Below are 26,233 nucleotides of genomic sequence, written 5' to 3'. Positions count from 1 at the left end.
CACACCCCAGCAGTGGGGGTCTGGAGGTGAGCACCCCCGGGCCTGCTGATTGTCTTGGCCCCACCTCCTAAATTCCCCAGCTGGCTGTGGTTGGATGCTTAACCCACTCTGCCTTTTAGATGGACTTTTTCATCTTCTTGAATTATATATTATGCAATGGTTATGAATTTTTTTTTGGAAAAAGCCAAATCATTCATAATTCGACAACCTTAATACTCCAACTGTTTTTACTTTTCCACATTATCTTATCATCCTTGATTATCCTTTTGATTGGTGCATTCATAATGGAGTTATAAATTTTTGTTTTAGTGTGGCTGAATTTTAATCCCTTCTATATTCATAAAGGTAAAACACATTTAATAATATAAACTCAAAGAAGATAAAGGAACAATAAAGCAAACAAGAGGCCTTAGAATTGCCTGCAAATAGAAGGTGAAGCAATAATCATTTAGAGGCAGCAAGCCCAACAGAATAGAGCTAAAGTGATTTTAGTGGTTACCTAGTTTATAGAAAAGAAAACTGAAGCTCAGAGGTTAAAGGACCTCCCCAAAGTCACACAGCCCTTAGGGGCAGTCAGGACTAAACAGGCTGTGAATGACTTTTTCACATAAGCTGAATAATCCTCTTTCTATGCTAGTAACTGTCTGCGGGACATAAGTTATTTGAGTGTCTCTCCTTCATTTGTGGAATGCGGGAGTTGGAACAGATGCTCTTAAAGATCCTTCCAACTCTAAAACTCTGAATCCAATTCAAAATGAACACAACTGGACCCCTGCCTAGTCAGCCCAGAATTACCACACACGTAATGAAAAAGTATGGTAATGATCAGAACACTCAATATTTTAGCAAGATGTTTTGTGCAGTAGCTAACTAGATCCTTACGAAAGCTTAAGACTGGATCTCAGACTAAATTGGGACACCACACTCACTGCCAGGCTGCCCCATAGGCTCGCGGGGTCAGGTTAAAGTCACTGACTCAGAGAAAACAGGAGCATTAAGCCAACAAGTGTAGGGGTGATCCTGCTGCAGTAACCATCCCCTCAACCCTTTAGAGCTGCAGTCCCCACCCCCTGGGCTGTGGACCCCGGGCTGCACAGCAAGAGGTGAGCAGCAGGCAAGCGAGTGAAGCTTCCTCTGTATTTACAGCTGCTCCCCATCACTCGCATCGCCCCCTGAGCTCCGCCTCCTGTCAGATCAGCAGCGGCATTAGATTCTCATAGGAGCGCGAACCCTACTGTAAACTGTGGGTGCGAGGGATCTAGGTTGTGGCTCCTTATGAGAATCTAATGCCTGATGATCTGAGGTGGAGCTGAGGTGATCATGCTAGTGCTGGGGAGCGGCTGCAAATACAGATTATCATTAACAGAGAGGTTTGACTGCACAGAGACCACAATAAATCAATTGCTTGCAGACCCATATCAAAACCCTGTCAGTGAGTGGCAAGTGACAACGTGATAACAATATTAATAGAAATAAAGTGCACAATAAATGTAATGCTCTTGAATCATCCCCAAACTATCCCCAGCCCCTACATCCCGGTCCGTGGTCTGTGGAAAAATTGTCTTCCATGAAACCTGTCTCTGGAACCGGAAAGGTTGGGGACGGCTGCTTTAGAGGACTTTTCAAGCAGGGTGAGGCCCCCTCTACTGGTAGGATTAGTTATCTACCAAAAAGTCAGAACTTAAGTTTGTGGGAAACAGAAGGGATCATAGGATCAGAACAGAATAGTATTGTAAGGAAACGTGAAAAAAAATATCTAGTGTACGAAGTCTCAGCTTTTCAAACAGGGAAACTTTGACGTTGTTTTCCCATAAATTTCTTAGTCAACATTCTCCTGAGGAAATTTTAACCCTAGGTGGTGAAAAATCTGTATTAAAATATGAAGCTGGCTTTCTGAAAAATATTAAGGTTTGTTAAGTATGAAATGTCAGATTTTCTTAAGCACTGAGTTTGACAGTTGATATCTCTGACATTTCACTTTGACACTTCTTGTTTTAGGTTTATTGTAAACGCATGTTTTGGCTTGTGATTATCTTTCACAATTTTTTACAGCGATTTTTGTGAAACCATAGATAAATCAAAAATTCATGTTATTGTTGAATATGAATTCCATTGTGGAATCAATGCAGCACAGACAGCTCGAATATCAACGAACTGTTTTGAAAGGATGTGGCTGACGAATGCACAGTACCTCGATGGTTTGAGAAGTTCCATTCTGGAGATTTTAATCTTGAAAATGAGCCACAGCGGCGACCTGAGATCAAGCTGGATAATGATGAGCTGCAAGCTGTAGTGGAAGCGAATCCATCTAAACTTATATGTGAATTAGCAGCAGGTTTGACATTACTTTATGTTGCTGTCACAACATAAAGCCAAACTGTTTCTACACCATATTGTTATATATGATGAAAAATGGATTCTTTTTGACCAGTGGTCCCCCATCTTTTTGGCATCAGGGACCAGTTTCAGGAAGACATTTTTTCCACAGACCAGGAGATGGGGCCTGGGGAGGGGGGAGGATAGTTTTGGGATGATTCAAGTACATTATATTTATTGTGCAGTCAAACGTCTCTGCTAATGATAGGCATTAGAGTCTCATAAGGAGCACAACCTAGATCCCTTGCATTCACAGTTTACAGTAGGATTAGCACTCCTATGAGAATCTAAAGCCTCTGCTGATATGACAGGAGGCAGAGTTCAGGAGGTGATGCCCCATTCCTAACAGGCCATGGACCAGACCAGGTACCAGTCTGCAGCCTGGGATGGGGGCGGGGGGGCGGGGGCTTGGGAACTGCAATTTTTGACAATTGCAAGCACAATAGTTGGGTAAAGATGAAGTGCTGAAACATACTCCAAAACCGAATATTCATCAAAAAAAGTCAATGGTGTCTGTTGGTGGTCAAACACTGGTATTATCCGCAACTACAGCTTAATGAAGCCTGGTCAATCGGTTACAGCAGATGTCTACAGCAACCAATTGGACAAAATGATGAGGATGCTTGCGATGAAGCAGCCAAGATTGGTCACTAGAGATGGGCCAATCCTCTTGCAAGACAATGTTTGACCGCATGTTGCACAAACAATGCTGCTCACACTACAGAAGCTGAACTTGGAGACTCTCTGTCATCCACCATATTCACCAGAACTTGCACCAACTTACTATCACTTCCTCCAGGCTTTGGACCACTTCTTGCAAGCAAAAATAATTCAATTCTCAACAAGCTGTGAAGAACATCTTTCATGTTTCATCACCAGTCGCTCTCCAGGCTTCTTTGCTGCTGGCATAAACAAGCTACCATTAAGATAGCAAAACTATGTCAATAGTTTAGGCACATACTTTAATTGTACTGCTTCTTGTTTGACATATAATAAACTACACTTTGGTTTTGAAATCGGACGTTTCATATTTAATGACCAACAGACGACCCTTGACAAATACTTATTGAATAAATAAGAAGTAAAAATCACACTTTTGTTCAGTGAAGAGTAGGGTTCTTCCCACACCTTCACATGAAATTCTGTGTTCCATTTGCCTAAACCAGACTTTCCTGAACTCTAGTCATTCAAGTATCACTGACTTCTTGCCACAGCCAAGTGGTATGTGTATCATTATTTAACATTTTTCTTTCACTAAGTCCCTTTTAAAATTTTAGCCTCATCCTAAGCAACAGAATCTAGGAAATTTCAGGTTTGATGTGTTAGGCATATGTGTTTGTGTGCATGTGTGTGTGTTAATGTGTGCATATGCACATAATAAAATAAATACATGGCTATTGAAAACTGTTCATCTGTGTGCCAACTACATTCATCTCAGTTAATTATCTCATGTGTATAACAGGCTTTAGAAAACGCTGAGGTAACATACCTCATGTTTAAGTCATGTAAACATAGTAGCCATAATTTTATCTTTTCTTTAAAGGCAAGTTGTTTATTGCCCTTCTTTACCTGGTCCTTCCCTTGTACCTCATCCTCTTTCTTGAAGTCTTCCTTCATCCTTTTCCCATTCTTTTACAGTCATTTGGTTTAGTATTCATATTTCCTTTTCCCCAGTGTGGTGAGGAAAACTTTTCCTCTCTATTGCCCATTGGGGACCAGGCCTCATTTGACACTGAACTCAGGGAAACCATGTTGAAACAAACCGGCATTTGACAGGATGAATAAAAAGGCCTTTGTATTCTTGTTTTTTTCTAGGAATTGGGACTTGAGGAATATTGAAAAGTGATGTTATTTCTATTTCATCCTCATAGTCAGCTTTCTCTGAGGAAATGGCACATAAACACAGAAATTCCGATGTATAAAAACATGTTTAATAAATTATTCCTTGAGGAATATAAGGGAGAGTCTGTTTTTGTTCGAGCACTATGAAAGCTGCAATACCTATAGGGGAGAGTGGGGATAAGAAAAAGTCTACTCTTCATGAAATCTTTTCCCTTATTAAACATTCCTGTGGAATTAATTCAAGCTTTGTTTCTTCAGTAATAAAGGTGACCATTATGCACTTATTGCTGGACAAATATACTCAATTCCCAAATAATTATAACTTGGTACCGCTGTGAACCCCCAGTTATTTATAGTAGATTATCTTTACTGAAGCTGATCTTCAAAAGATCAGTTTTGAAACATCTTGTCATTACAATGTTTTCTTTGCTTTAACCTATTACATAATTTCTGTTGATCCTTAATAAGAAGTGAATAAATAAATAGCTTTTTGATAGAAACTTTTTATAGGTTTAAGAAACTTTAGACCTAAAGGGCTCAGAAAGATTTGCTTCAAATGCAAGCTGTTTTATAGTAAAAAGTGCATCATATAAAGTTATATAGAATACTCTTCTCCCAAAGGAAAGAATTTCAGTAGCTGAATTTTCATTTTGGTAGCATTTGCGTAGTAGCTTCAGAATCATATGGAAAATTTTTACAGAATAGCCTATGGTAAGCCAAACATGGATGAAAACGACAGTTATAGCAGTATAATTCTATATACCTACTTATTCTGAAGAAATTTAAGCATTTTCAATCTTAACAGCAGCTGATCCTAAAAAGGCTAAAAAAAAAAAAAAAACTAATACAAGACTCTGGGACCCATGGGGAGGAATGGGTGCTCTGCATTTGCTATGGCTACCCAAGGAGGTTCTTTCTGATGGCAAACAGATGGAAACCCCATAGAGAGGCAGATTCCCTGCTGTGACTATCACAGGGCTACCCTATGCTTTGGAAATGACATCAGGCAGGAAATCACTGACTGGAATTTCAGATTTCATAGAAGGATTTTGCTTTGTTTTCATGTAGGCCCAAAGATGGCAGGAGGAGGCAATAAATTCTGTCTTAGAACCTCTCCTGGTAGATGTTTAAAGAGATTACATTAGTAAATCAACTGCCCCAATCCCCTGATGTGATGTGGACCATCCGGTTTGAATTTGAATTCCTTGTGTCCTTCTTTTAGAGAACTGATGTAAGCCAACAACTCAGAATAAGTTGGGTCTGATAAGTGGAATGCAGTGCTGAGGGAGATTATTAGGAAGAACTAAAGTATTTATTTTTTATGAAGCTTTTCCTATAACTAGGTTTATAGCTGGAAAGGGCCAAGGCTGAAATAGTGCAGTACATAGATTAGTATTTCTCACCAGAGAAAAAGATTAGGTTGCTTCACTTTAACACTTAGATTTACTATCCATGAATAAATGCTGCTGTTGTTTTCATTTTTATTTTTATTCTTCTATTATTATTATTAAGACTTTACTGAAACAACCTTACATGAATGTAGAGGAAGTTCTAAAATTGAGGAATATGTTTTTCATATGAGTCACTATATGCATTAGTATTTATCTTGTGCTTTTGCCAAGAAGAAGCAAGCAAGCTTTAGACTTAGATTAGTTCATGTGGGTAGGGAAATTTAATTCTCTATTGACTTCTACATAAGTGCATGCTCTCCCAATGAATACATACCAAATCTCATGAGTAGCTGTTGCAATTTCAAAAGACCTGGATAGGCCAGGCGCGGTGGCTCACACCTGTAATCCTAGCCCTCTGGGAGGCCGAGGCGGGTGGATCACTAGAGGTCAGGAGTTCGAGACCAGCCCGAGCGAGACCCCGTCTCTACTAAAAATAGAAATAAATTATCTGGACAACTAAAAAAAAAGTATATATAGAAAAAATTATCCGGGCATGGTGGCACATGCCTATAGTCCCAGCTACTCGGGAGGCTGAGGCAGTAGGATCCCTTAAGCCCAGGAGTTTGAGGTTGCTGTGAGATAGGCTGATGCCACGGCACTCACTCTAGCCTGGGCAACAAAGTGAGCCTCTGTTTCAAAAAAAAAAAAACCAAACAAAAGACCTGGGTAGGCAGTTAATACTAATGAAGTCAAGTTTTCAGGTAATGTCTTTACAAAGGTCAATTTCTTTTGTCCTACTCATCTGAACCTAAGGAGTGATGCTGGGTCTCCAGGAAGACTGGATTACCAGAGTGCTTGCAAATATGCATCAAGATTCATCACTTCCTGGATAATACTCAAAATATATGCCCTGTGTATAGTGCTAAAGAAAAAATTATTCAGTGACAATTGTTAAAGATAGTAAGGCATCCTTTAGTCAAGGTGCATATGTGGGAACTATCTCCATAGGTAGAGGAACCACTGCAATGGGATTTTGCAGTAGGTGAGAGAGATTGAGCTCAACTTCAAATACACCATGGACAAGTGGGAATTTTTAGCCAAAGAGCAGGGCAGGGCAGGGGGGAGGGTGGGTGTCAGAAAATGGAAAATTACTAAGAGAAAACATCAGGGGTGAAGGGAGGATTCTGGCTAAATTGATTTAACAGGATTCTTGCTGAAGTCAGGCCATGGTGATCAGACATCACCTGGAGCCTGATGGAGGATGAGGAACCCCATCATATATGGAGGGTGATCAGATATGGAGGAAGAAGGGTTCTCTTGAAGCTAACCTAGCTGGGTTCTTGTTAAAATTGGACAATGCAGAGACAAACATGAAAGTACAAAAGTCAAGACCTAGTTGGAAAGTTTAGGGGAGACTGAGTAGAGTTTGGTCAAAGAGAGATCTTTGTCAATGGTGAGTGTGGTCTGGGTACTTTTAGACACAAGTAGCAGAAAAACCTGGCTTGAACAAATTTAAACAATAAGATAATTTATTATTTCCACTCTACAGGAGACTCAGAGGTAAGTCAGGCTCCAGGGCAGGTAATATAGTGACTCAAGGATGTTATCAAGGACTCAAGTTTTATTCCTTTGGTATCTTCAAAGTACCTTCACCCTTAAACTGGTTTCTGTCATGGTCATAAGTTGGTAGCAGCAGATTCAGATCAACAATACTGAGTTAAATAAGAGCTACTATTATATCCTCCCTTTCTTTAAGGGGTGAAGAAAGGTTTTCTAGGAGCCTCCCAGGAGACTTCTTTTCGTGCCTTGGTAGGTAAGAATTGGGTCACATGCCTATCCCTTAATCAATCACAGAAAAAGAGATTATAATGATTGGCTTAGACCAGTGGTTCTCAATCTTGGCTGCAGTTTGAAAGCTGAAGAAAATACTGATACCTGTATTCCACCCCCAGAAATTCTGCTTTAATGGTTCTGGAATACAGCCTGGGGCATGAGTTTTAAAAGCTTGCCAGGTGATTCTAATGTGCAGCCAAGCATTTTTAGAATCATCAGTTTAAAACAAATGTGGCGGGGAGGGGGGCAGTGGGGAATTCATATGGGATTATAAACCATCATATCCATTGAGTATTGTTATATTTTCAATGAAAATTTTAAAAAGATGTGCATATGTATAAATGCATGAATGGGATTGGAGTCTGGTTTGGAGGAGTCCATGTTTATAGGGAGACCAGAAAAATGTGGTCCATATTAGGGGAACAAAGTGGGTGCATCCAAAGCCAACCAAAACCATTTGTAAGAATGGTTATGATAATGCACATATAGAGTTTTGACTTTAGCAAAGCGTAATAAACCAAATAGTGACGACAGTGACACAGTTCAAGACATGCCACTCTAAAATATGCTGCTTTGGCATATTGACTATTTTGAGCTAGAGGCACTTGAAAAACAGCAGATACAGGAAGGGCACTCTGATCTCCCCTTTTCTTCCTCAAAGCAGAAGATAAAACTCCCATATGAAAGATGCGCTCCCTATACCAGTAGAAGAGAGACAGTCTTTACCATCAGAGACAGAGAGCCAAGGCTGAAAGAAATTTATACAAACAAACCTAGTTAAACTAACTCATCTGCCTAGTTACTTTTCCACAATTGCCACTCTTTGTTCTACCTATATAGCACTTGGGCCTAGCCACTTCTTTGGGTCTTCATTTTTCTTGTTGGGTTTCTATGTATATGTAAATGAAATTCATATTCTTTTCTCCTCTTAATGTCTTATGTCAGTTTTAGCTGAAAACTCTAAGAAGGTAAAGACAAATTTATTCTCTTCTACAACAGTAAATGATACCTATGATGAGTCTTTGAAGAAAAAAAATATGAAAATAGTCTTAAATTTTGAAAACGCTCTTTAAAGAGTTTCCACTATCAAATTTCATAGCTTTTAGCTACTTCAGTATTTTTCAAATTCCTTCTGTGAAGGCCAAAGATTTCTTAAGAATTCTTGACTGTATGACATTAAAAAAAATTTTTTAAGGTTTCACTGGTTACAAAGCTACATTTGAATAAACCAGAATACCCCAGACTGAATGCCTTTAAATAATTAAAATCCTCTAATTTGTTTCATTTATTAATTTTTCATCATTTCTTTAGGTTGGGCATCAGGTCATTTTATTCTCAAACAGACTGCATCCAAACTTTCTCAGTTGCAATCAGCATCCACATGGTCACTACTGTGTTTCCAGAGAACAGTGGTTCTCCAGCTCAGCTACACATTAGAATCACCTGGGGGACTTTAAAAAAACTAACCCCCCCCCCCTCCCACTCCCACAACCATAAATAGAAACAGAATCTTTAGGGGTTAGGGCGAAAGCATCTCTAGTTTTTAAAAAGTTTACCGGCTGATTCTGATGTAGAGTGAGGACTGAGAATTATTAATACAAAGGGAAAAAAGAAGGGATTAATGGATAACAGGGACTCAATCTGTTCTTGTCTGTGGCTTGTTTTTAATTTTTCCTCCCTAAAACCTAAGCTAAAATGGGTAATCAATCTCCTGGAAGAGGGTAAGTGTTTAAGAGCTTAGCTCAGATGGACTTTGCAGTAAAGGTAAAGCTTTATGGAGCCTCAAAAGTTGCTGGCAACACTCTGTAAATACTTGTGGAATCAGCTGGCTCTCTGCTGTGGTTTTGGAACAAGTACCTCACAGCTCTTTGCACTTGAGGTGTAGAGAAGCCTTCTGACAGCTGTTTTTATGTGTTTGGTGGCTAGAAAATATAATGAAGAGAAGAAAATCACTAACTTGAAGAAGGATCATATCAGGTGATTTTTTTTAAAGAGGTGATGGAACAACAGGTGGGTAAATAATCTGTGCCCAGCCCAGGTCGTAGTGCAGCTAAATCTGTGCCCGCTGCAAACAACACACAGTGCCTGCTCAAGACCCCTCCCGCACACTTTTGGAAATTATAGTGTAATTTAGGCCAGACCAAGAATGTGCTCACTTAGTGTATCTTGGAAAAAAACTTACTAAACCACCAATTAAATAACCAGCAGCAACTGAAGTGGTGAAAGTCATAGCTCTGGAAAAAGAATTTCTTAGCATTGATAGATAATTTATAAAAATAAAAAACAAAAAATAAACAAAAACAAACAAACCCTAAGGGGAGGAATGTAGTAGAGTAGAAAGAGCGTGAGAATTGAGCAAGAAGCCCTGAATTTTGAACTTGGCTTTGCCCTGATCCTATTTGGCTCTGTCATCTGGGGCAAGTCATATTAATCTCTCTGAGGTTCAGTTTTCTGATTCAAGAGATGAGCTTGTCTAAGCCCTCATTGTTCAGGCTCTACTTGCAGATACATTCCAGATGTTTATCTTACTACTTAATTTGTAATTTAAAAAATCTATTTTTAAATAGATTTATATCTACAAATATAAAACATCACATTTATGATTTTTCATTTTACATGATAATTTTGGAATCATTTTATAATTTTGCCAATCATTTCATTAGAAATCCTGTACATTGTCAGAAAAATAGTCTCCTTAGTTTCTGAAACTACTTCTAGCATCTTAGTCAAATCACTTATAGGTCTCCTCTGTTCTCTGACATTTTTTCAAAACAGTTTAATGGTAATAAATCAGTACAAGAACAGAAGATCTAGAAACAAAAATACTGTATTAACTACAGAAAAAGTTTGCGTTTTCTAGTAAACACACAAAATAATGACACTCCTTAGAAAATGTATGTGTTATTGCCTTCTAACTGAATCTTCTTCAGCAAAGTGTTTGTTATGGTTTGATTCCTGAAGCTTTCTTTTGTTTTACAACATTAGGATGTGACCATCTCTTACTATAGTACTCCCTGACTTAAAAATGCAATAGATATCTTATATTCTCAAAACTATATATTCTCCTTTCTATACATGAAGTATATAAACTATAGGATACGGATTTGGCAAATTTGGAAGAACTAGAACTAAGAGGTTGAATTTACACAGAACAGACTCTGATGAGAAAAACTAACCAATCAGTAATTTACTACTGAGTCTTAACAAGATCTTAAGGGTTTGTGAGTACTCTGTGGATATACTTTTTATAGACGTTGCAATCAATGATGGTGAAACTTTCCATCATATGTCCTTTATCTTCAGCATATGCTTCCCCTAATAAAATAATTTAAAACAAAATAATAACAGCAATACGTACTTTCTCACATACCTTACTAGGGACCTGTTTGCACAGTATAATTTTAGCCATTGGTTATTTTGAACTAAGGTATCTAGTTATTGATAATGATGTGTTTAATTTCATCATGTGCAAATTTCACTTTTGAACAAGGAATTGGACTCATTTTACATGTTCACCTAATAATATTTACAATCAAGTTATTGGCAAGTCCTACTTAAACTACCAAATGCTTATCTTTCATACTAGAAATGTACATAGAGCTTTATTTCCTAATAATTTCTCCCTATGAAACAATTCCTTTTCAAATACATACACATTATGATATTGTAGAAAGGATTTCAGTATGTGGTAGATCAATCTTGGCCAGAATCCAAGGGACTTGATTTAATTAAACAACCAAAAGAACTTCAATTAATAGTGGATTCAAGTATAAAGTAATCACCTTGTAAAGACACGCTCCCCAAGAGAATATAAACACCATACCTATGGCTAATAAATTAATTACTTCTGGCCAATGCCCAGCCCTATTTTTCAATATAAAATGATTATAGATACAGTAAAGCAAGTGCCCTCTATAGTTGAGTACATTTAATTCCCAATGTCATAGAACATTTTAGATAATAGAAATACTGTGTGTCTTTAAAATTCCAGTCACTGTTTTTCTACGTTGTTCAAAGTTTAAAGGAAAAATATGTGGGTTACTGCAAATATACATTAAAGCTCACTGTATTCTACAAATTATATAGATCTAGTGCTTTTGGTGAGTCCTCTTAAAATTTTTTCTGGCTTTAACCAATTTGAGAGTTACTTTTTATGGATAAATGTTATCTTGTTTTGCAAACATGCATTGTTAAAGGGTTTCTAAAGTCACCTTGAATATCAAATGCTTGCTCACATGACACTTACTGCTAAAAGGGGGTATGCATCTTTTATACCTGGTTGTGGTTTCAACTGCCAGCTATCAGAGAAAAGTGTCCCTGTGATTGACAAGAGGGAGAAGATAAAAAAGGGAAAGAAAAGGGGCTTGGTAAGGAAGACAGATTTTTCATTTCTTATCTTGTGATACATTCTGTAGCAGTAAACACCACTATCTTTTAAATAGACCCTTTGAAGGAAGGAAAAGAAAACACTCCAAGAGAATCTTTATAAACTAGAGACTATCTTTCTGTTCTATGTGGCCTTGACCTTTAGGAAAGTCTGCATGACCTCCCCTCCTTGTATTAAATAAACAGGAGTGTAAAGACTGATGATTCGATTTGGTGAGTTAGTTACAGAAGTAGCTCTGGCATCTGTTACTTGCGCTCTGTTATCCATTACTTCTGTCCTGTGAATGAAAGTAGACATTTGATTAACTACTGGGATTGGGACATGAAGGGGGATCCAAGGTGGGTTGTGAAGTAAATCATGTAGCTTAATCTCCATTACATCTTCACTTCACCTGTTCCTCTGTTTCCAGATTTCTAGCAGACTGGCAGCTGGAGGTCTTCACTTCAGGAACAGGAGAGGCTCTATTTATTTCAAGAATAATTAGGGGAAAAATGCACAATATAATAGCCATCAATAAAACTCCTAAAAGGAAGGGTACTTTATCATTTCTGGGAAGGATTAAAAGCAAATCTCCCCTTGCCCAACAAATACATAGAATTAATAGAAAAACTAAAGGGACGTTAAGAGAATTATACAATTTCTAAATATTTACAAAATTCTTAATTTATGCACAACCATAGAAGAAAATAGGGACTGCACTATATACATTCACAGCTAGATTTGTAAGCAAAAACTCCAAGTAAAAAGGCAAAAATTCAAATTTGTTAGTAGTAATCAGTATAATATCCAACAATAATGATCATTCACCTTAGGAGTTAACATTTACTGTAAGCCAAATTACTAGAAAACATTCATCTGAAATACAATTATATATTTCATTTCCTGGCTGACTTATTTATTATCCAGGTCATAAAAGAAGAGAGGCAATTTTCTTCTAGATGGCTTATACAGAATCAGATGTTACAGTCAAAAGTAATTGTAAAGAGCATCTAGTAGGTCAAATGACTGGGAAACCCCAAGGAGTAAATGAATTTTTAGAGCCTAAAACTAGAGTAGAAGGTCTAGAACTAATACCTTAGTCTTCTCATTTTCAGTTCAGTGTTTCTTTTTTCTTATACTGAAAATACCAGGCAGCTTCCATACTTAATATTTGCCACTATCCATAAGGAGCCAAAATGAATTCTGAAAACTCAAAAATGGAAAATGAAGAGAAATATTGATTATAAAACTTTAGAACAAAACAATCAATGAAATTACAGAAGAAAAATCAAGTCACTGATCAAACCTCATAACCTGAAAAGACTCAAGAAAAGAAATTCTCATTCATTTAGTACCTATACTTCTGAAAGCACTTAGACCAAGGTCCACACGAGACTTTGTTGAGATCCAGAAAGTTAAAGCACCAAAACCTTGTGAAGACATATAGTTAGGAATAAGATTGATTAGACAGCACAGGCTATTGTGGGATGGTAAAATAGACATGTCTTTATTTTCTGATTGAGAAATGGTCCAGCCATAGGCTAGCAATCATTTACATACCAGTCACCAAAGGAATGCAAACACACCTACTCCAATAGTGCATTGGTTCCTGTCATTCTTTCTGACAGCCCAAAGCTAAAATGTCAACTGCTATTTAGAATTACTTCCTTACACATACAAAGATGTCACTCGTTGCTTGAGGGCAAGACCTGGTGATTGTTACTAGCAGAAAGAATGCAGAAATAATTTAGGTAATACTGCTTGGTTCCTACTCTCAATTAAATGGAAAAGTTGCTCACACATATTTGTTATTGTGACGGTACAAAATTCAACATAAAACAAATATAAAGATGCCAAGGCTAAATGCCGACAAAAAAGAGTGGAAAATAATAGGGAACAGCACCATTTTGATAAAAACCACTAGCAAGCATGACTATATATTCCATCCTATAATCTCATAAATTAAAGCTTTCAACTGTCTGGACTCATATGTGACTGTATTCTTTCCAGTATGCATTCTTCCTTCTTTCAGAGGTTGTTCTATAACAGCAGGTATATTTCTGCCATAAAGCTCACAGTGTTCTAGAAACTGGACACATTCTTGAATAACACTGTCACGAAGCACTATCATGTGTTTTGACATGTTTTCTAACAAGGACAGGAAACATCTTTTGGCATAATACCAGGTATCAGTTCCAAGTTTTTTATTATAAGGTTCCAAGCTTTTGATAACTCGAGAAATACCAAAGTCATAATTTCCTTTGGCACAATAAAGAGTGCCTATTACCAAATTCACAATGCAGAGATGGTAGATTTTCTTATCTGGGTCACCATAAGACAGCTGCTCTTCCTCCTTCTCTATCTTCCGCATCAACTCCTCAGCTTCTTCATTTTGACTTGTCATAATATATGAAACACAGAGGTTAGCTAATACAATAGCACTGACACTCAGGATGTTATCATAATGCTTCTTGACTATAGGTTCATAGAAACCGATGGCTTCTTTGTATTTGTTTTCCTGCATGAACAGAACATGAGCCACATTCAGCTTCCACACATCCTGGTCATTACAGAATTCCACAGATGTGCGAAAGATCTTCTCCACCATGGGATAATTTTCAAGGTTCCAGTAGATTTTTGCCTGAGCCATCAACACGGGAATATACTTGTAAATGGTGTCATCATATTCATTCACTGCCTTTATGATTGTTTCCTCATCTCTATTGTGTCTTGCTTCCTGTACTTGTTTGGTGAGTCTCCGAAGCTGCTCAGTCAGCATCCCTGCTAGCCCATCAAGCTTGATGAAAGCCTCCTCAGGAGCTGTCTGGCAAGTGATCATGGCATCCAAGAAGTCGTAGAGATAGGGTGTGAGGAATTTATATGTCAGATGGGCATTTTCTGCTAGGACATCTGCTGCCAGGTCAAAATACTCATATTTACAGTAGAGCAGCAACAGGTTGCCAAAAGTCTCTGGGGGGAAGGGATTCTGTTGGAGCAAAAACTGTAGCTTTTCAAATCCTTCTGTAGGCTTGGCGTCCATGTTCATTAGTGCCTGGTTGTGCAGGGTCACAGGGTCCAACTCTTCCTCTGCCCTAGGTGGCATGTCAGTGAGGGCTTCCTGAGCCGCTTCATAGTTTTTCAGTTGGTATTCTATGGCTGCCTTGAGGTTGAAGGCTTCCACCAGAGCAGTCTGGTGGAGGACTAAAGTGTTGCCAACACTGCGAATGTCAATGCCTTCAGTGGTCATGCCCACACCTAGCTCTGGGTGCTGGCGGATGCCACGCTCAATAATATCAGCAATATGCTTCAACGCTGAGGCATAGTGCCGGTTGCTGTAACAGGCCAGAGCCAGGTTGTAGGAAAGGTCAGGTCGGTATCCCGAGGCCTGCAGGGCCGCAAAGAACTTGGCACACGCTGCTTCATACTGTCCCTCCTTGTAGAGCAAACAACCCAGGTTGACGTGGCCATCGTGCTCATTCTCGGCCCCACTGTCTTCTGCCCCTTCCCCACTCAGCAGCTGCTCCACCAGGCTCCTGGCCCCTGACAGGTCGCCCTCGCTGTACTTGATAGCAGCTTGCAGGCGGAGGACTCGGCTGTGGTAGGCGGGGTTGTCCAGGAGGAGGAAGGCGACCCGGGTGGCCTCTGGATAAAGGCAGGCCTTGTACAGGGCCTGGGCCTGGTACAGGCGGTACTGCTCCAGTTCCGGGTGCAGCTGGCCCAGCTGCTCATAGCACTCGGCCGCCAGCGCGAACTCCTGCAGGCGGTAGTAGCAGTAGCCCAGCAGCGACAGGCCGGCGCGGCTCCTCGGGCTCCGCTGCAGCTCCCCGCCCAGCAGCTGCACCGCCTCGGCGTAGCGGGCATCCCGGATGAGCCGATACACGACGGCGGTGAACTCTCCATCGGGGATCTGCGAGCCGCTCAGCCCCGCCATAACCGCCAGGAATGTTGTGCTTGCCGGTTACCACGGCAACAAGGCAACCGGAAACGGAAGTCTGCGAAGCAAACGTTGCTTTATGTGCTCCGGAAGTTAATTTGTAGTCAAAGGAACCTGCTAGGATTGGAAAGGGGTCACTTAACTGTCTCAGGACACTGCATATTGCCTACACTTCTTAAGCAAATGGAAGAATTCTTTAAATATATGTGAACTGATATTTAAAGATCACTTCAGCATTTTCTTCAAATATGAATCAATATCAAGTGGTAAATGGTAGCAGGTTGAATAATACAGATTAAAAGTGTCATAAATTACGGACTATGCCTTAGACTTCACAGTTAGCCAAATTCTCCGACTGATCTGATACAATTTCAGCACCCACAGAGACCATGGTATAGGAGAATTATGCTGAGCATACTTCATCTGAGTACCTATGTAGCTAAATAAGTCCTCCTGCAAGGAAAAAAAAAATTAACTCATTATAGCAGGAATCCCTGCCTTTCAGTTGAAAGCTATTAGGTCGAACCATAAGAAACTGCTGTTTTCGTGAGTTGAAAACTTTCCAATATAGCAATTTCGTATTTCAACCTAATACATTTGATTTCTTTCTAAGGCACTTAGAGTGGGATTGACAGTTACATCCATGAAGAACAATGGACCTACGGGGTAAGGAAAACAAATTTTAATGCTTTTGTAGCATGTGGAAATGTAAATGCTGGGGTAGAACGAGCAGAGTTCACAATGAGAACTGCAAAAAACTATTGAGAAGATTGTAGATATGCAACTGGCCATTATGACTCTAGTAGATAAGGTTTTAGAATCCATTGATAGACCATTCCGTCTATTGTGTGAGTAGCAGAAAAATTTGATGAGGTCACAGAAGTAGTGTACAATATTTTACCTTTTCCAAGCACCTACACTATGGGAACATATTCCAGCATTAATATGTTCTCATTTGGAACAGAAATGTAGGAATTAACAACTGACTTCTAAGATCACCTCTATTATTAATCACTGTTAAAAATCATTATGGAAACAATAGCATCATGTGTTATCATATTTATGTTCATATATTCAACTTAACTAAAAAAGTGGAGCAAAAGAAAACCATGGAAATTTGTCTGTCAATTCTTTAGTTTCTACTCCATAGCACCATAATTTTGTTAGGGCACAAGATTGTCCACTGTATCTCCTATGTTCTCATAAAATATTTAGAATGTGAGGAGTTTTTGTTAGATAAAGCATAACATGTGTATTAGAAAACGGTGCTGAAATATCCTAAAATTTATGCAAAACCTATGCATTACAATTTTGAGAGTAAGCTGGTACAATCCCTGAAATAATTATTAAAGCCCAGATATTCTGTACATCAATTGAGTTCTAGACTTGATAATGCCTAGTCCCTGCAGGATGTAATTTTGTGATACAGAGTACTTTTAACACAACAGTAAAGCACATACGATAACAAGGGCATTACAAATACTACTAAATGTAACTTGCCCATTCAGTTTTGAATTTTTTCATAAATCCTTCCAGGGTTCAAGTTCTTTTTATTATAATTGAATTTGTGAGTTTTCTCAAAAGAAAAGCTGTATCTAATTGTTTTAATTACAACTGAAAAGTGTAAAAACATTCCACATATAACAAAAGTAAAGATGCCAAAGGCTAGAGATAAAACAAAGATAACAAAGGCAATATGATAAAATTCAGTATCAGACATTATTAAATATTCCATCCTATAATTTCATAAATTAAAGCTTTCAACTGTCTGGACTCATACGTGACTGTATTCTTTCCAGTATGCGTTCTTCCTTCTTCCAGAGGTTGTTCTATAACAGCAGGTATATTTCTGCCATAAAGCTCACAGTGTTCTAGAAACTGGACACATTCTTGAATAACACTGTCACGAAGCACTATCATGTGTTTTGACATGTTTTCTAACAAGGACAGGAAACATCTTTTGGCATAATACCAGGTATCAGTTCCAAGTTTTTTATTATAAGGTTCTAAGCTTTTGATAACTCGAGAAATACCAAAGTCATAATTCCCTTTGGCACAATAAAGAGTGCCTATTACCAAATTCACAATGCAGAGATGGTAGATTTTCTTATCTGGGTCACCATAAGACAGCTGCTCTTCCTCCTTCTCTATCTTCCGCATCAACTCCTCAGCTTCTTCATTTTGACTTGTCATAATATATGAAACACAGAGGTTAGCTAATACAATAGCACTGACACTCAGGATGTTATCATAATGCTTCTTGACTATAGGTTCATAGAAACCGATGGCTTCTTTGTATTTGTTTTCCTGCATGAACAGAACATGAGCCACATTCAGCTTCCACACATCCTGGTCATTACAGAATTCCACAGATGTGCGAAAGATCTTCTCCACCATGGGATAATTTTCAAGGTTCCAGTAGATTTTTGCCTGAGCCATCAACACGGGAATATACTTCTCTAGAGTTTCATCATATTCATTAACTGCCTTTTTGATGGCTTCCTCATCTCTATTGTGTCTTGCTTCCTGTACTTGTTTGGTGAGTCTCCGAAGCTGCTCAGTCAGCATCCCTGCTAGCCCATCAAACTTAATGAAAGCCTCCTCAGGAGCTGTCTGGCAAGTGATCATGGCATCCAAGAAGTCGTAGAGATAGGGTGTGAGGAATTTATATGTCAGATGGGCATTTTCTGCCAGGACATCTGCTGCCAGGTCAAAATACTCATATTTACAGTAGAGCAGCAACAGGTTGCCAAAAGTCTCTGGGGGGAAGGGATTCTGTTGGAGCAAAAACTGTAGCTTTTCAAATCCTTCTGTAGGCTTGGCATCCATGTTTATTAGTGCCTGGTTGTGCAGGGTCACAGGGTCCAACTCTTCCTCTGCCCTAGGTGGCATGTCAGTCAGGGTTTCTTGGGCTACCTCATAGTTTCTCAGTTGGTATTCTATGGCTGCCTTGAGGTTGAAGGCTTCCACCAGAGCAGTCTGGTGGAGGACTGAAGTGTTGCCAACACTGCGAATGTCAATGCCTTCAGTGGTCATGCCCACACCTAGCTCTGGGTGCTGGCGGATGCCACGCTCAATAATATCAGCAATATGCTTCAACGCTGAGGCATAGTGCCGGTTGCTGTAACAGGCCAGAGCCAGGTTGTAGGAAAGGTCAGGTCGGTATCCCGAGGCCTGCAGGGCCGCAAAGAACTTGGCACACGCTGCTTCATACTGTCCCTCCTTGTAGAGCAAACAACCCAGGTTGACGTGGCCATCGTGCTCATTCTCGGCCCCACTGTCTTCTGCCCCTTCCCCACTCAGCAGCTGCTCCACCAGGCTCCTGGCCCCTGACAGGTCGCCCTCGCTGTACTTGATAGCAGCTTGCAGGCGGAGGACTCGGCTGTGGTAGGCGGGGTTGTCCAGGAGGAGGAAGGCGACCCGGGTGGCCTCTGGATAAAGGCAGGCCTTGTACAGGGCCTGGGCCTGGTACAGGCGGTACTGCTCCAGTTCCGGGTGCAGCTGGCCCAGCTGCTCATAGCACTCGGCCGCCAGCGCGAACTCCTGCAGGCGGTAGTAGCAGTAGCCCAGCAGCGACAGGCCGGCGCGGCTCCTCGGGCTCCGCTGCAGCTCCCCGCCCAGCAGCTGCACCGCCTCGGCGTAGCGGGCATCCCGGATGAGCCGATACACGACGGCGGTGAACTCTCCATCGGGGATCTGCGAGCCGCTCAGCCCCGCCATAACCGCCAGGAATGTTGTGCTTGCCGGTTACCACGGCAACAAGGCAACCGGAAACGGAAGCCTGCCGGAGGTTATTTCGGTGCGGCAAGAACCCGTTAGGAATAAAAAGGCATCAGTGTCGGGAGTCTCTCAGTTTCTTGTTTCGTCTTTCAAGACCCCAGACTGCGGAGTGGCGGCAGTCTGGGAGGGGACAGGAAGCTTCTGAGGACGTTTAAAGGCCGAACTCCCCCTCCCGGCATGCACCGTTGCAGCCGCATCCTTGGTGGGGACCTAGCCGCGCTGCATGCTGGGAGGCGTAGTCTCTGCTGCACCGACACTCTCCCACCCGCAACCCGCTGCCCTTAGGGAACGCAGTGTCACCGTCTTCCCTGCTTCTTAAGGATGAGGGTTGATGGCTGTTTGTATTGTGCCACTTCAGTCTCTGGCGCAGGGGAGGAAGGTTTACTGTCGGATGTACCTTGCGTTTTTGAGCCTTGTACACTACGTGGTCCGTACTAATTGCATTTTTTGTTGTTGTGATAGGAATGACTTGGGAAAGTGACTCCCAATCTGGGAATCACTGGAAGTCCAAGTGGGTCCTTGGCTTCTTTCAAGAAAGAATTCAGGAGGGAGCTGGTATTATAAAGGGAAAGCAAGTTTTATTTAGAAAGTATAGAAAATCTGCTCCACAGACTAATCTCTCCTGTGGAGGAGAACAGCCCCCATGATTCCTTTAGCCCCTCTATTTAAGCTATGGCGTAATTACAGGCTAAACAAGGGGAGGAAAATTCATACTATTTCTTGGAAAGGCACGGTGTTTTCCTGGAATTAGGGTGCCACCCTCCAATTGACTAAATATGGTCAAACCAGAAATGTTATGGCATGAGGTACCTGATGCGAGTGGGAGTTCCTTAGAAACTTTTATAGTAATGAAGTGTATCATGAAGCTGTAAGGTCAAAAGGGGGTGGTTAATTTCTCCACCATTTTGATTCTTTCTAATGGTTGGAGCTTGACTGTCTCCATGTTGTTTTGGTCAGGGTAGTTCCAAACTTTGTTTTGAGACTTCCTGACTCAGTTAAACAATGTTTGCACAATTAAGGAATGCCCAAAGCAGTACCCAAAGAGCAATGCCCAAGGCAATGCCTAAAAGCAGTGACTGCCAGTTCCCTGACTCAGGAAGTGGATGGAAAAGGTGGGACATCTTCTTGGAATTCCCTTGCATTAGAGTAAGTTCTTCTTATTCTGCCTTGAGGGTACACTTTCTAAGAATAGAATAGTGCAGCGCCCAGGAATCCTTATTTCGGTCATTTCCAGTGGTTAATGAGAGGAAAAGGTGAATCTTAATTGGTACTGTGAAAGGATCAGTTTTGGATCCAAATGTCTCTTGCCTTCCTTTTCCATAACAACAAATATTACTGAGTATATATTGACATTTAAAGTTGGCTCTATCTACTGCTCTGGCTCTTCAACCTTTCCTGCCAATAAGAAACTGATGTTTTCCTCCATCTCCCATGACATTCATTGATCTTTCATGATCTCCATTGGTCTCTCTAGCACCTAAGATAAACATAGTCCAATAAAAGTATGTCTTTATTATATAATTAGAGACTTAAATGCAAGTCCTCATGTGGTTCTTCAATTGTATTTCTGCCCATAAATCTTTTCTACATTTAAATTTCAGAGCCATCAACCATATTGTATGGTACTTTATTGTAGACCATTTACCTATATTATTTCTTTCCCTTTTTTTTTTTTGGAGACAGAGTCTCGCTCACTCTGTTGCCCTGGCTAGAGTGCTGTGGCATCAGCGTAGCTCACGGCAACCTCAAACTCATGGGCTTAAGCAATCCTTCTACCTCAGCCTCCCAAGTAGCTGAAACTACAGGCATGTGCCACTATGCCCAGCTATTTTTTCTATATATTTTTAGTTGTCCAGATAATTTCTTTCTATTTTTAGTAGAGATGGGGTCTCACTCTTGTTCAGGCTGGTCTCGAATTCCTGACCTTGAGTGATCTTCCCGCCTCGGCCTCCCAGAGTGCTAGGATTACAGGCGTGAACCACTGCGCCCGGCCTTACCTATATTATTTCTAATTTTAATAATCACCCTGTAATCTGCATGTTAGAGATGAAGAACCCTGTGGGCTAGAAAGGTTTAAAGGTTTAAGTAATTTGCTCAAGACCACCCCTAGGTAGGTAACAGCTGACCTACTGTCAATAAGAAATGCTGATGAATAGCCTAATCCATATATCTCCTATAGATGAGTTTGTAAGGGCCCAGTGTTTGGTGCCAAGTGTGTATGGAGGAAGATTAATGTCTTTTTTCTCCAGTATCCATTACAACAGCTAGCTAACTTGGAATGGGCAGTAGACTTTGACCTTCTAGGTTCAATTGCAGCTGTTAGGAAGTGACTAGTGAGGGTTGTGTAGCTCCTAGTCACCTAGTATCACTAGGGGGATATTTCAGTAGGTGTGTGTTTGCTCATGTCATAAAATGACTGATTTTAATGTGCTTAGTCAGTCTTTTCCTTTGTTAAGAGTTGGAAGAATTGTGTTTTCCTGGGTGGAAGGAGCCTCCCAATGTATCAATAGCAAGAAAGGGACAAATTGCACCCATTTCAGAAGGGTTGTGTGGGGCTTTGACTCACCCAAGATTCCCACAGAAAGCAAATGAGGAATACTACTACAACCCTATTCTGAGACTTCTTTCAACCTGATCTCCTGGTGCACCCTTTTAGGGTCTTAAACACTGGGAGGTATGTGGATGGAGGGATGCTGACTACTGCTGCTCAATAATAAGGTGGGGGAGAGGGTGCATCTTCTTTAAGGCCGAGTGTCTATACTTCTTCCTTGGAAATGTAGGCTCAGTATTTTAAAATCCTTATGTATGGACTGTTACCTTGGGTATTAAATCAAGATAAGATGACAGAACATGGAAATGGGAAATTGCCTGTTATATCTTTAGCCTGACTGTTTTGCAGAGTTGTATTTGCATCATGAAAGCATTCACCTTCAAATGGCTTCTTGAAAATGTATGAAAAAGGACTATCTTCTCTCCTCCAAATTTCTCTGATCTCTACAGGCATCAGTTGGGGTTCTCCTCTTTATGTTGTTACCTGTGAGCATGGCAGCTGAAGTGGGCAGGAGGGAGGCCATTCTATGTCTTCCTCCCTATTTCCTGTGATGTTTCTCCAGAGGGCTGGCTTGAAAAAAGCAGGACATTCGGTTTAGACAGATGGAGGGCAGGGTCATTTTCAAAATGAAATGAGTGCACAAATCACGCTGTGAAATTGGCATGACCATCACTGCTGCTGTGATAGACCGACTTTTATTTAGTCTCTGATAGGCAGTTGGGGAATAGATTAGTTTTTGCAGGGAGGAGGTGAGAGAAGGCCCTTTAAAATAGAAATTCTGGAAAGCAATAAACAGGGTGGAATATTATAAAATGTCATAAAGGATCATTTTGTTTGCAACAGAATCTTGAAAAGCTGGAGCATATATCAAAAAGTTAAGTGTATCATACCATTTCAAGCAAGGCATTTGATGGTTGTAATAAAGTGATTTAGTGACTTGTAGAAAGGAATTAGAGTTTGAAAAAATAGTGTTGGACTCAGGGTGGATTTTGCTACACAAAGGGATACATATTTACCATGTAGAAGAATTCCATTTAGGCAAAATATAGAGGAGCAGAAAGCATGATGTTTCTTAGCATGCTTATGTTCTGCCTGCCAAATATGTGATGATCAAATCCCAAATTCTATTTGTATGTAGAATCTATTTGGCGTTCTCTTTTAAAGCTAGTTGCCAGGTATGTCTTTTTATTTATCCTGTAAATGTGTCCACTTTCTGTTGGTAAATATTGTTAATTTATGAGTATTTCAACCACAGCTATGGTCAAACATCTTCTTTATAAAGGAAGAACTTCTGCAAAACCATTTTCCAGTTGTTATTTTTTATTCCTTTTGATTCCAGACTATTTGCTTCAGGATGGCCAGTTTGGGGGGGTTGGTTGCTTTGTATCCCCATTCCCCACCCCCATCTCCCACTATGAAGAGGAAAGAAAAAATAAATTAGTGTCAAATTTGTAATGTAGTTGAATGACTTTTAGGAGCATCTGTTCAACCTTTTAAGACTTTTAGAAAGACTGTATGCTAAAATCAACACTTAAGAACATATACTCTCAGATGGTGAGACATTTAACCTCATTATGAACTTTCCTTTTGCTTGTAGTTCCAGCTTTATTAATATTTTAATTAGATTTCCTTCTTGAGTACACTTTGCTTTTGATCAAGTAGCTTGTATTTTGGGGTTTACAGTGTTATTGTCTAAATTAACTTACCAGGGAGAACATAATAGCATTATGGTTTATAAAAGGGATTAATGGAGAAGGCAAAACCGTGGACACTGGCATTTAAAAAAAAAAAATCAACCAACCATTCAAACAAAGAGCTACTCTAAGGGCCTGTGTTTATGCATACTTTCAGTACCAGGCCTGCTTTGCCTAACTTCCCTCATTAATCCTCACAGCCCTCTGTGAATTAGGTGAGCCTTGTCGTTGGCCCCACTTTAAAACTGCAGACTGAAAAGCACAAAGGAACGGGTGGTTGCCTAGCCAGCAGTGGTGATTGCTTATGCCGGCCAGTAGTGGGCCACCCTGCACCTTTCCCCTCTCTCTCCCTGGGCACCTCCTCTCCAGTCATTTGAATTGGCTTTGGATCATTTGCTGCAGTTTGTTCTAATAGAACAGGCACAATGGTGTAAGAATTTTAAAGTTTAAGCACCGAAGCCGTTGTGTAATTGTATGGCGTCAGTGTGGCTGGCGGCCCTGCATTGATGCGATCCCCCTGCGTAATTGCCCATGCAAATTTGAGCAATCTGTAAGGGACACAGGAACCCAGCATTTGGCTGCAGACTTTCCTACCTCCAGGAGAACTTCAATAATTTGAAGGAGCTTTTGTCATCGTTCAGATGCTATACAAACAGGGATATCCCGATATCCTTCTCACAAAGGCAAACATCACACATCAAGACAAGGTTAATGGGCTAAATTAACAGTCAAAATATAAATTGTAGGTATTTGCATGCATGCTACCTTCTTTCAGCCCTTAAATCACCCTTCTCAAAAGAAATAAAGATTATTCCAGACCTTTAGTTAAACTTCAAGCATTTTATTAAAAACAAAGATATTTAGGTTTCTTAAAGCAGACTGTTTCAAAATCATGGATTAGTTGCTTGTGAAATGGCCAAGGCAGTCTATAATGTGGTACTCTTATAATGAATCATCAGTTTGGGAAATCTACACAAAGGGAATGACTTCAAACAATTCCATTGAAACATATTTCCCTTCTTTCGGGTAAAACAATAATAAACAGGAAGCAAGTCAGTAGGGGATCCTTTTTAGATTATTGTACATCTAAATAAAATGGCAAAAGCAATTTCCCCTCAAGGGAATGAGATTCAACAAAATCTAGCCTTCCATTTCCACACTATGCTGTTTTTAAAAAATTTACCTAAATATGATTTAATCTAAATCTAAAGCAAAAGGAAAATTGAGATTCTAACACGCACGTATACACAGAAAATGAGCACAGAGATAAATGATGGCCACAAATAACACATTTTTCACAGCAAATATTTCATTTACTTAATAAAACAAACATTTCTGTACCAGTGTATACATTCAACAACATTGGTGTAGGTATGCTGCACAAATAAACAATGTATCTTTAGCACTGCTGAAAGACATACCAAACATGCAAGAACATTCTAAATTAACTTTAAAAAAATGTACAACCCAAAATTACTAGCTGAAAAAAAGGTCATGACACAAGCAATGTAAGCATGACATTGGGCACTGCTAAATCTAAATGCTCATCATGAAATTCTCCAGATACACCTCATTTTGTTTCTGCCATCTATGGGTTTGATCCCATTATTGTTCATTTAGGAAGCTTATTAAATTTTGGCCTTCTTAAGGCCCAAACACCATAAACCACACACGTAGCCACACTTAACCTTTAAAGTTCCTGATACATTTGAGTTTGAGGACTTCTTTACAGCACGTGGTAGAATAACAATTTTAAAAACTGTTATTCTGAAGCAGATAGTGAAGCTTCACCACAATGGCATTGCCAGAGTTTTTAGGGTTCCAAATTAGGGTTTTTTCGGTTGCTTTAATGAATCCTTTTTGCCTTTTTTCCCCCAAGCCAAAGCATTTTTTAAAAATATATTTAAATCTTTCCCTAATATGTTTAGATTTCTGTCTCACTTGAAGGGAATTGTTTCACACTATTACTGGGAATGAAACCGTTTTTATCTTTCTGTAATTCATAACAGTCAGCAGGAAGAAATGGATTTTAAAATAATTGTACTGCAAAGTAAGTCAAGTAGATTTTGTTTAATTACCTAAGGTAGGTGGATAAATCATGATAAATTTTGATTTTAAAAAGCAAAACGCATCTTGGTCCTTTGCTGTGGAAACTGAATAAAAAGTCAGTGCTTCTGTTTAATAGATGGAAGACCTGAGACCTGGAGAGTTCCAAGATTCCAGGTCTAGCCAGTGGCCAGCCTAGGATGGAGTCCCAGTCTACTGTGCACTGGTCGGCGCCCTTTGCAGTGTGGGGAGCTGTCCCTACCTGCCAGGAATGCCAGTTACGTTGTACGTTGTGCACATATTATCTACATACTGGCTAATAAGAATAAATATCATGTCTGAAAAAAATACATCTCAAAGAAAAAGTAGGATGATGTCATTTCAACCATTAATGCCAAGAAACCTAAGGAAGCAAATATG

General features: G+C 39.9%; 2 protein-coding genes across 2 annotated transcripts; both read right to left on the bottom strand.

Moving 5' to 3' along the window:
* Positions 1–13,291: 13,291 nt before the first annotated feature.
* Positions 13,292–15,799, bottom strand: LOC123643693 (tetratricopeptide repeat protein 30B-like). Its single transcript, XM_045559349.1, has one exon. The coding sequence runs from the start codon at positions 15,737–15,739 to the stop codon at positions 13,742–13,744; it is 1,998 nt and encodes a 665-aa protein (XP_045415305.1). The 5' UTR covers positions 15,740–15,799; the 3' UTR covers positions 13,292–13,741.
* Positions 15,800–17,283: 1,484 nt separating this feature from the next.
* On the bottom strand, positions 17,284–19,703 carry LOC123643692 (tetratricopeptide repeat protein 30B-like). Its single transcript, XM_045559348.1, has one exon. The coding sequence runs from the start codon at positions 19,460–19,462 to the stop codon at positions 17,465–17,467; it is 1,998 nt and encodes a 665-aa protein (XP_045415304.1). The 5' UTR covers positions 19,463–19,703; the 3' UTR covers positions 17,284–17,464.
* Between the last annotated feature and the right edge of the window lie 6,530 nt (positions 19,704–26,233).

Source organism: Lemur catta, chromosome 8 (genome assembly GCF_020740605.2).
Source record: "Lemur catta isolate mLemCat1 chromosome 8, mLemCat1.pri, whole genome shotgun sequence".
Lineage (NCBI taxonomy): Eukaryota > Metazoa > Chordata > Mammalia > Primates > Lemuridae > Lemur > Lemur catta.
Note: the sequence above shows the minus strand (reverse complement) of the source record. Positions and strands in the feature narration are given on the sequence as shown.

What these genes read in the sequence shown, in the direction of transcription:
- LOC123643693 (XM_045559349.1), bottom strand. Translation starts at nt 15,739, where the DNA reads ATGGCGGGGCTGAGCGGCTCGCAGATCCCCGATGGAGAGTTCACCGCC.
- LOC123643692 (XM_045559348.1), bottom strand. Translation starts at nt 19,462, where the DNA reads ATGGCGGGGCTGAGCGGCTCGCAGATCCCCGATGGAGAGTTCACCGCC.